This window comes from Hibiscus syriacus, unplaced genomic scaffold (assembly GCF_006381635.1).
Source record: "Hibiscus syriacus cultivar Baekdansim isolate YM2019G1 unplaced genomic scaffold, ASM638163v2 tig00002237_pilon, whole genome shotgun sequence".
Lineage (NCBI taxonomy): Eukaryota > Viridiplantae > Streptophyta > Magnoliopsida > Malvales > Malvaceae > Hibiscus > Hibiscus syriacus.
In genome coordinates this window covers 3,977,797-3,988,912 of record NW_024061918.1, presented here as the reverse complement: position 1 = coordinate 3,988,912, position 11,116 = coordinate 3,977,797, and the positions used below count along the sequence as shown (strand labels likewise).

General features: G+C 34.8%; 1 protein-coding gene across 4 annotated transcripts; it reads left to right on the top strand.

Annotated features, from left to right (window-relative positions):
• The first annotated feature begins 246 nt into the window (after positions 1–246).
• Positions 247–10,069, top strand: LOC120142210 (double-strand break repair protein MRE11-like). 4 transcript variants are annotated; one of them, XM_039156967.1, is made up of 23 exons: positions 247–305; positions 431–482; positions 553–688; positions 817–974; positions 1,248–1,338; positions 1,622–1,741; positions 1,824–1,892; positions 1,997–2,088; positions 2,242–2,344; positions 2,431–2,538; positions 2,635–2,697; positions 2,786–2,857; positions 3,012–3,089; positions 3,845–3,907; positions 3,997–4,054; positions 6,527–6,609; positions 6,924–7,037; positions 7,405–7,482; positions 7,637–7,708; positions 7,844–8,094; positions 8,804–8,903; positions 9,326–9,526; positions 9,789–10,067. In XM_039156967.1, the coding sequence occupies exons 2-23, from the start codon at positions 466–468 to the stop codon at positions 9,819–9,821; spliced, it is 2,160 nt and encodes a 719-aa protein (XP_039012898.1). In that variant the 5' UTR covers positions 247–305; positions 431–465; the 3' UTR covers positions 9,822–10,067. The 4 variants fall into 4 exon arrangements, with proteins under 4 accessions (XP_039012898.1, XP_039012903.1, XP_039012892.1 ...); XM_039156972.1 differs by lacking the exon at positions 247–305 and having other exon boundaries at positions 374–482; positions 8,804–8,888; positions 9,789–10,069; XM_039156961.1 differs by lacking the exon at positions 247–305 and having other exon boundaries at positions 375–482.
• The last annotated feature ends 1,047 nt before the right edge of the window (positions 10,070–11,116 follow it).

Here is an 11,116-nt window from a genome sequence, read left to right as displayed (position 1 = left end):
AAAGTTATTTGAACATTTATTATCAAATAATTAAGAGATTTTCAAATAAATATATTTTTATAATCATTCAAACTAATAAAAAAAAACTCCAACAAGAGCTTCTTACATTGGGACCGGCTCCACCATATTCCACTCCCTAAGCCGGATTACCTGGACCGGGTTTTTGTCTCCCCCAAAATCTGTCTCATTTTTTCCTCTCTTTCCTTCTTTGAATTCCGCGCCGGGTTTTTTTTTCCCAACTTTCACAACTCAATACAACTTTGGAAATTTTTACACTTCATATTACGCATTTGGCAGCTAATCTCGTACTTCTATCTCTTCAATTTTTATTTGATTTACTTGCTGTTGAAAATTGAGTTCTTCATGTTTTTTGTTTCGATTCCTTTTGAATTCTTTCACCTTCTCTTGACATTTTCTGTTTGTTTTTCAGGTTTTTTTTTCCAGTTTAGAGCCTAATCTATTACTATGACGGACTCTACAAGGTAAAATTTTTCCGGTCTTTCCTTTCCTTTGTTGTTTGATTATTATATATTGAAGAAAAGAAGTTTCCAGAGAGGACACTAGCGACACAGTTCGGATACTTGTGGCTACGGATTGTCATTTAGGTTATATGGAGAAAGATGAAATAAGACGACATGATTCATTTCAATCATTTGATGAAATATGTTCAATAGCAGAAGAAAATAAGGTGAATTTTTTTCCTTAAAATTTTGTTATACTCACAATAACATGGAATTTCCATCTTAATTTCTTGGAAAGTTTAGGTTTTTTTTTTTGGCTCGGTATTAGTATGCACTGATTGTAATTTGGTATCAGGTGGACTTCCTACTACTCGGAGGAGATCTTTTCCATGAAAACAAGCCTTCGAGGTCAACTTTAGTTAAGGCCATTGAGATTCTTCGTCGGCATTGCTTTAATGATCAACCGGTGCAGTTTCAAGTTGTTAGCGACCAGACTGTGAATTTTCCAAATTCGTACTGGTTTTTGCTCTTTCTCCATGTCATGAGCGGCCGATTTAATGTCTAAATTGTGCCTTGCATTTTTACTACTCATTGCCATAAGTCTTAAGGCTCAAACTTTTGCGCCCTAATGTTTTTTTGGGGTTAAATTTATTTTGTCAAATTAAAGTATGTTGTTTACTTCCTTTGTTGATGTATATGCCCTCCATATGCAAATATGCTCTTTTCATTGGTTGCTTGATAGTTGGCTCACACGTGTAATTCGTAAAAAGCATTTTCTCTTTACAGATTTGGACATGTGAATTACGAAGATCCTCACTTCAATGTTGGCTTGCCCGTATTTAGTATTCATGGAAACCATGATGATCCTGCTGGAGTGGTAAGGAATTCATCAAACCATGATCCCCCCTTCCTTGTATATATATATATATATATATATATGTATATATATATTTCATTTTATAGATAAATTCTACTTACTCAACCTTTTTCTCCACTTTTGGTGTTCATCCTATGCTTGCGTCATAAGTTTTCATATTTCACTAGTGCCATGTTTACTCTTATTTGATTTGTTAGATAATCATGTTTTTGTAGATTGCAAAAGTCTTGTTGTTCTTAAAATAACTATGAGCATTCTGTTCCTAACTGTTTATTGGTGACAGGACAACCTTTCTGCTGTTGATATTCTTTCTGCATGTAACCTTGTCAACTATTTTGGGAAAATGGTTCTTGGGGGTTCTGGTGTTGGTCAGATTACACTCTACCCTATTCTTATCCAGAAGGTCGGCTAATCATTTGGTTAACATGAGCTAGAATGGTAACTGTATATTCATTGGAAAACTTATGTGTGTTTTTGAATTGCAGGGCTCAACTGCTGTAGCTCTTTATGGTCTTGGGAATATCAGAGATGAGCGGCTCAACAGAATGTTTCAGGTAATCTACAAGTCAACATTGATAATTTTTTGCAGCTCATTAGTTTCTGTCTCCTTGGGTTTTCAGTTAAAATACCTGTTTGTGGTTTATATTTGGTTTCTTAGACACCTCATGCTGTGGAATGGATGCGACCTGAGCCTCAAGAAGGATGCGAAGTGTCCGATTGGTTCAACATTCTGGTACTTCATCAGAACAGGTAGTGTGTGTTGCAAGTCCATGTCTCTGTGTATCATGTTATGCATTTTGATAGAGTTATTTCATGCATGACCAAAGTTAGAAGTTGAAAAAAGTTAATATGGTGTAAATTCACATGTGGACATATTAAAACTTTTTATTATGTGGCTTGCAGAGTGAAGATGAACCCTAAAAATTCTATAAATGAGCGCTTCTTACCACGCTTCCTTGATTTCGTGGTGTGGGGACATGAACATGAATGTCTTATTGAGCCTCAGGTGATTGAATCGTAAAATCTTTTCTTTGTCTTATTGTTTATCTCTTTGAGGATGCAAAAGACTAAAGGTTTATTTTAATTTTGCAGGAAGTACCAGGGATGGGATTTCACATTACTCAACCAGGTTCCTCTGTTGCAACATCACTGATTGATGGAGAATCAAAGCCGAAGCATGTACTCCTTTTAGAAATAAAGGTTGTATGCTTTTGAAAGATTGAATTTTCCATTTAATCTATCAGCATCTGTTTCTTCATTATATTTTTAGTCCATGATTTACTGGTTGTTTTATAGGGAAATCAATATCGTCCCACCAAAATTCCTTTGACATCAGTGAGGCCTTTTGAATATACGGAGGTAAATCAGATCTGTTTTCAATTAATTTTAAAAGTATTTGAAAAGGAAGAAGTTGAGACAGATTTTTTTTTATCTTATCATGATTTAGGTTGTGCTGAAGGACGAACCTGACGTTGACCCCAATGATCAAAATTCAATTCTTGAACATTTGGACAAAGTGGCAAGTGTCTTTCTTGCATGGGATAGCGTTTTGGACTTTTTTGAGTTCCTGCATTATCTAATGGAGAAGTCTAACAGATTAAATCTTTGAAGTATTTATGGTAGGAACAAAATCCTTTGCCAAATTTTTAGCAATAACTTAAATTTTGTTTTAGGTAAGCAATCTGATAGAGAAATCTCATAAGAAAGCTGTTAATGGATCAGGGGACAAGCTTCCATTAATCAGAGTTAAGGTAATTTCAGCCTCTATTTTGTGAAAAATGTTTACACCAAGTTCTATTTTCACTTTAACATGTTCCACCTCCAAGAGGTAGACAATCTGTCCCTTTCCCTTGCTCTCTAGTGTTTATATCACAGCCAACAAGGAAACTGAAGAAAGACTGCTAAAGATCTCCTACTCAACTTAACCCAACAAAACAAAACCTTTTTTGTTTAGCTTTATTTTCAGCCATGATTCTTTCATGTATTTTTCTTTTCAACCAACTCTATCCTCTTTTTCTTCCCTCTTCCTTTTTCTTTTAAAGTTTTATTATTAGATGCGCGGGATGGTGATGCTTTGAAAGATATCAAGGATCTCGCTTGAAATTTTCCTTGTCGTTGAATGAATCATATGTATAAAATCTGTTATTATATTGGGATATTTTTCATCATGATATTTTTGTTTGTGGTGCCAGCAGCACCTCATCATTTGGAAAATGTTTACATTATCTTTTTTATCCTTTATTTCTTAGATCATCCATCCTGTATGCTGGATTATAAAGCATTCTTGCATTCATTTAATGAAACCATTTTCTTGAATTTGACCTAACCTTACCAAGCACGTTTATTTCATTTTTGTATTCTAATTACTGATTTGATATGGATTTATTTTTTCCAAAAAAATTAACTCTATGCTTGTCTTGATTATGGGTGTTACTGATTAATTTCCAAAAGAATGTATCTTTAGCATCCAGAGATAAACTTTTAAATATTTTTGTGTGATATTTAGGTGGATTACTCTGGATTCATGACAATAAATCCTCAAAGATTTGGGCAGAAGTATGTTGGGAAGGTATCTTGAGGCTGCTCATACTGTATGAGGAATAAGTTCTAATTTTTCTTTCATTTGGGCACTAAAAGGTTTGAATTAAACATTTGCAGGTTGCAAATCCCCAAGACATTCTTATATTTTCAAAGGCTAAAAGGAGTCAGAAAGAAGGTAATTAATCATCCATGCTTTTTTAAATTGGTGGTTGGGGGGAGGGGGGTGCAAACAATTTTTTTTTTTTTTTTTTTTTGCAAATGGAACCTGGTGTACTTTCTTCCCAAAGTGAACGCCTGCTAAACTTAACCAGTAAACCCTTTAATCTTTTGTAAAATATGTAGCCAGTGAAATATTCTATTTCAAGGCTCTTGGGGCAAAAGTCACAAACATATACTGAAATGGCTGTTGGCTTGGAAGTTCATTTTCACTTTTAAAAGCTATAAAATATTATTAGGAGCAGTCTTTTTCTATAAAATGTGTTATAATTGTTCCAAATTGTTATGATGGCGTATTTGGTGATTGAAAGCAGAACTTGTAGAAGGGAATTCTAGACCTAAGACTTCTTAGAGAGAATCTTAAATCTTGTAAGAATTGATTTAATCCGACTTAATTTTATTGCTGTCAATTTTTTTAATAGAAAGAGAGGCCTCATTAAAACCCCCCTTCATATCCATTGAAATAAAAAAGTATCTCAATGAACATTGGAAGTAGGAAAAGAGTGCCTCAATTTTATTAAAATACCAACAAAAATACAACCAATCCAAAGTACCAGCCAGACCAATACAACAAGAAACCTAAGTACAAAACAAGAACAACCATGGACAACTACAGTCAGACCAGTACAGAAGCCTGGGAACATTAAAAAACAACCAGAAAACTACAACAAGACCGATTAACCGATTCCTAATTTCGCTAAATTATCCGCCTCCCAGTTTGAACTCCTCTGAACATGCCTGAGCACCACACTCTGGTCCGAAACGATAGCACCAATCCTTCGGTAGTTTTTGGTTTTACAAGGACTTTAAATAGAGGTTACAAAGGTTTACTTTTTTGAATAAAATACTTAACTAAGGAAAGTAAAACAAGGACTCCAAATAAAGAAGCTCCTTTGATTGGAACTAGCCGATCAAGATGGTGCATAACCAAAAACTATGATTGAACCGTGTTGATTATATGGTCAAGTATCGTGAATTCAAGCTTGAGGACGAGCTCTTTCTCTAGAAGGGGAGTATCGCTGTGTGTTGAAAATATTTTATGGAAGGTCATTATTTAATTTTGATTTTCTATTTAAGGCTTAGGTTATAGTTTTACTTCTTTCCTTATTTTCATTTTAGGAATAGGTTTCCTTTATATGATAAGATTAATCCTTATTTAAAGTGACATATGAAATCTTATCAAAAAAAAAAAAAACTGATATGAAATAATAGAACACTAAAAGATTGGGTCTCTCTTTAACGTGTTCTAAGGTTTCACTATCCCTTCACGAGGTGAAAGGTTTCAGTCTCCCTTCAATGAACTGAACATTCAATCATCGTAGGTCGTCCTAGGAATAGCGATAAAGGGAATGATATCGCTTTTGATGTTTCCCCTATCAGCTAGTGATTCAATCCTATTTACGTGTTCATAACACACAATCTCAACAAATTCATTGTGCAACTGTAGGGCTTTGATAATCTAGAGGTAAGCCCCATACCTGAAACCAATTAACAAAAGAAAATAATCCGGTGCTAACCACCAACTTGCCATGCCACCTCTCCACCATGAAGATACCACCTTCAAAACGCTAAAACATATTGCATGTCAACAATATTAGCAAAAAAAGAAAGTGTTATCAGTTCTTCCAATAAAAGTAACATCATGATGGAGATACCAAGCACGCCTAAGGAGAGATTGAAGACAGCTCATAGTTAATTGATGCAGGTCTTGCAAATAACCATAGACAGTTCATCCAAAATTTGCAATTTGCTTCAAGCTGCTCATGCTGGAAAGGAACAACTGAATCACATTGGATTTCCGGCTGCTCAAACTCTTGAGAGTCTAGATCAGGTCTATCATGTGGGGTTCGGACTCCATAGAATAAAGGATATCATCACTTTTGGTCCTGCGGTCCCAATTGTTAATCATAATGTGTAGAGAAATGATAGGGGATATTGGTGGATAGTTTCTGGATAATTTTGATCCCAAAGGTTTCAAAGAGTTACAAGGGTGAAAATGTGAAAATTTTCTGGTGGGATATTGAATAGTATGTTGAGTATGCGTATATAATGGGAAGAAACCAGTATGTGTAAAGGAAATAAAATAACCTAACAAACTGGAATTTTGAAGTACAATATGCAAACCAGAAGGGTGGAAGTGCCTAACTTGTAGAGAAGGAAGAGCTGATCATGCATGCAGAGATGGAAAAGAAGCCATGTTAAAATCAACAGTCAAATCAAGAAAGGATGATAATCTCGTAAACAAAAATAAGAGAACTAACTCAACTAAGAAAGAAACTGAAGTTGGGATGAAACTAAAGCTTAAGGGCTCTAGAGATAAGAAAAGCTCGATGAAAGAATTTTTTTTTTCAAAAACTTTTTTTGAATAGAAAGATTTATGTATTGAAAATATGTATGGCTCGAGTTAACTCAAGTTTCTTTATGATTGTAGCCAAAATTGATGATTCTGAAAGGCTTCGTCCAGAAGAACTAAATCAACAGAATATAGAAGCATTAGTTGCTGAAAACAATCTGGTAATCAAACTTACTTCTCCATTTTTTTCTTGTCTTTTTTATTTTACATGTATCACTTGAGACTTATTTTAGTGTACTCTATGGAAAATATTTTTATATTGAAAACAAATCGTGTATTTTCCATGCAATACCCAATTGTACATGAATCATGATAATTAAGCATAGACTGAGTGTTTCTGCATATGAAAGTTGATCAGATTTTCAGTTTTCTTTCAGTTAGTGGGTTAAATGGGACCTGAATAACAGAATTGAATATATATTGTGAAGTTTATTTGTGTTTAGCTAGCATGGTCCTAATCATGTCTATCTCGCAGAAAATGGAAATCCTTCCTGTCAATGACTTGGACATTGCGCTGCACAATTTTGTTAATAAGGATGACAGATTGGCTTTCTATAACTGTCTGCAGTCCAATCTTGAAGAAACTCGTGTAAGTGTTTTACCAGCTACCGGCTACTGCTACCCAATATGCTGTTAAGATAATGTGAATCACAATCTTAGAATGTCTAGAGGAAGACAAAAGAAGAAATGGGCAAAAAAATTTAAAATGAAAAATTTCTTTTACTAGTTCAACTTAAGATATAGTCCTAAATAGAGGCCATAGCATTCCTTGATTTTTAGAAAGGCCTCTTGTTTTAATTCTTGCTTTATTTTGTGTCAACTGGATCTTCCCAGTTATAAATTCCTTTTCGGTGATTTATTGCAATATAATCTTATCGTTTTCTGCTTGTATTAGTTTGACAGTGGTTACTTCTTTTTTTGTTAGTAGTGATTTCTTCAATCTTTTTATTTGACAGAAAAAAATTGGAAAGGATTCAGACGTTTCAAAGTTTGAAGAGGAAGATTTAATTCTTAAAGTGGGAGAGTGCTTGGAGGCAAGAATTTCAAGTTGATATAATCATTATTTCAAACTTTTACTGTTAAATGCAATATCCTCAACTGAAAATTGTTCCTTTGTCAATTGATCTTTTTTGCCTGTGCTTTATGGAAATAGTGGGTTATACTTTAATTCCTCTGTTAATTTTGCAGGAACGTGTCAAGGAAAGGTCTTCTCACCCTAAGGATACCCTTCAGTTCACATCCAATGTGCAGTCCTTTGAGGTATCTTATTTTATATTTGCCGTGGGCTCATCAACAATGATTCCATATGTTCCATCTGTGTTTGTTTCAAATGTTGCTTCAGGTTTCTTATATAACACACTCTGAGTCTAAACATCTGTTTCTTCAATATTATAGAATTCCCGAAGTAAAAATGATACAGGTATAGGAAGTGCAGCCGACTTTAGCGATGACGAAGACACGGCACAGATTTTAAGCTCCACCAATAGAGGCCGGAAAGGATCTTTGGCAGCTTCTCGATCATCACGTGATGCTCCCGAACTTGGTAAAAGTTCCACTCGAGGAAGAGGTAGAGGTAAGGGCAGAGGTTCTAGTGGCTTAAAGCAGACAACTCTTGATGCTTCATTGGGATTTCGCCGTTCTCAAAGGTGACACTTTGATCTAAAGTGTTGACTAGTAATTTTACTTGGGACTAGAGAAAAAAATTATTGGATACAATCCAACCAATCAGTAAAAGTGGAAAATCCAATACCTCCTGGGACTTGTAATTCTACTTTAATGCTTAAACTTTTCTTGCTTTGTACCAGAGATTTAATTGCGGTTGTGGCCGTGTTTTCAGTCGCGTTGTATTTTTCGCGGTTGCAGATATAACGGATGCTATTGCGGTCATTGCGGATATCGTGGTCGTGAATATTTTCTAAATGAGTTGATTTTTGAAAAAAAAAAACTATTTTTTTAAAAAATGAAAAAGCGGGAAAATAACGGAATAGCAGTCCGCTGTTGCCGCAATTGTTGCCGCGATTGGCCGCTATCCGCTAAATTGCGGCCATGACCTACCATTATTGGTGTGATTCCGCTTTCACACTGCTAGTTTCCGCGATAGTAGTATCGGACGCCGTCGCGACCGCGATACCGCTATCCGACCATTATTTGAATCCCTGCTTTGTACTAATGGGGCTGGCAGTGTTGCTACTACTTGAAAATGAAACTACCTAGCTTACGATAGGAAATATTAATTGTTTTTAGTTGTGCCATATCACTTTCTTTATTTCACTAGATATTTCGTTATTAATTTCTTTAAAAAGTTTGGACATTTGCATCACTAGTTAAGTTTCATGGGTAACTTGCCTAATGCAGATCCACATCAGTTACGGTTCAAAGTACTGCCGGTGATGCGGAGAATGTTGACTCCGCTTCAAGTGAAGAACAAGGAATTAATGAGGTTGAAAGCAATTCGGTATGAAATAATTTCTTGCCGAAATTCCATGTTACATTTTCTATTGCTTCTCTACTTGACTGTACTTGGTAGTTGCAAAGAAAGAACCGTCTAAAGAACTCTCTTTAAACATAATTGTCCTTCAAAATATTTAATTATTTTATATTTAAATTTGTTAACTGGAACTGGATGTGAGTTTCGGATATTGGTATTCCGTATGTGTCTGACACGGTAAGTTTAATTTGTAAAGTTTTTCTATGTATTTGGTGTACCATATTTTCGTAACCATTCCCAGATATGTGTCGGACATGGGTGTTGCACAAGCGTACTTCAAAAAGATGAAACGTTGTAGGAACATGGATTTGAATAATGCTGTTTGAGTTGACATAATACCATATAGAATATTGTAAACACGGACTGATAAATGATTTGTCATTTTGAAGGAAAATGATGAAATTACTCGGGGTAAAGGACGCAAAAGAGCTGCTCCAAGGGGAAGAGGTAGAGGTTCTACGTGTAAGCGGGGAAAGAAATCTGACAACTCTTCAATTCATAATGTGTTCATGAACACACATGATGATGATGACGACGATGACGATGAAGCCGAAGAGATCGCACAGAGATTTAACAAGCATCAAACTCGGGTTAGCGATTGCTCTCTTTTCTTCCTTTTTGCTGTGCATCCTCCTTTGTACTCGGGTTTCCATACATGTTTTGTTGTAGTTGACTGCTGCTAAATTACAAATTGTGTTCCAATTCTGCTCGTAGTTTCATTTTGTCATCAGTCTCGAGATTCAAGTAAAACAATTTAAAATTCTGTATCTATTATTCAGTAGTTCCCTTCATGCTATAGATCTGGTGCACTATTCATTGGGATTCCATGACTGAACCTGTCTCGTTTATTAGGTAACAAAAAGGTATGGTGCTTTGAGAAGATAAGTGTGGTTATGATTTATCGTCCTCCCCGTTAACATCGGACAAATTGAAAAGCAGCAACATGTTGCAGCAGCCCTGAAATGGGGATCTGATTTGTTTGTTGCGTATTATCAAGCTGGCCTGTCAGCAGAAATTGTTGTTTCTAGTTTGGATTTTGAACTGGAATTCAGGAAGTGTATATTTTTGTTTGAATCGGAAAATCCTCTTGTAATTTATTAAATACCTTTTATGAATGTCAACCAAGTAAATAGGTAAAATATGAGAGGAAGCTTGAATTCATAGGAGCAGTGAAAACTTACCTTTTATGAGATATTATTCGCTTTAATTTAAAAATTCTATGGATTCGTTGATATTATTCTTAAGATAAATTACTTATTTAGTTCCTTATCTAATTTGTTTTTGTTTTATTCAACTTTCATTTTTAAATCATATCAGTGTTTAATTTTTATTTTTATCATCCACCATTAGGTTTGATTGTGACTTGAAAGGAAATGGTGGTGATGTATGATTTAACAATAGTTTTAGTCCTCAAAATTTATACGTTTTAGGCTTAATTATAAAATAAGTGTTCAAATTATATTGTTTTTCTAAATAGTTGTCAACCTTTTTTTTATAAATATTATCACTTTTGGTGTTCGGGCCATAATTATCGTTAAATTTCTCTGTTAAATGATGTGTCATGTTTTGACAAATTTGAAAATTTTATTTAAAAACAATAAAAATTCTATTATATTTTAAAAAACACTAGTTTCTCTTAAATTGCAAAAAATACAAATCCCTAACTCATCGACGTCGTCCTTGCTGGCCACGGTTATCGCCACCGTCGTAGTCCCTATCATCTTCTTAATCATACAACGCCACACTTGCCGCCGATTGGTCGTTGGGATCGCGTGAGGTTGCGATTAACTGCGTAGGGTTTGTGGGGTACAAACGTCGTTTGCTCATCGATTGATCGCAATTTCATAAGGTTATCTATCGTCGTGTGGAGCTTCGTTGATGGCAAAGGGTGGTGTCTGGCGTGTGTTTAGGAGTTGAAATGAGGGTTTTTAAAGTTTTGGGGCTTTTTAAAGTATTTTGATTTTTTGTGTTTTTTAATTATATAATTTTAATTTTTTAATTTTAAATAAAAATTTTAAAATTACCAGAACATGACACGTGTCTTTTAATGGCATAATTTAACAACAATTATAGCGCGAACACCTAAAGTGATAATGTTTGTAACGTTAGACATCTGGATGATACAACAGAAAAAGTTTAGTCACCTATTTGAAAAAAATATAGTTCGGATACTTCACCTA

Coding starts and splice junctions, on each gene's coding strand:
- LOC120142210 (XM_039156967.1), top strand. Junction 1,742..1,823: donor ACCCTATTCTTATCCAGAAG/GTCGGCTAATCA, acceptor TTTGAATTGCAG/GGCTCAACTGCTGTAGCTCT. Junction 2,858..3,011: donor TTGAACATTTGGACAAAGTG/GCAAGTGTCTTT, acceptor ATTTTGTTTTAG/GTAAGCAATCTGATAGAGAA.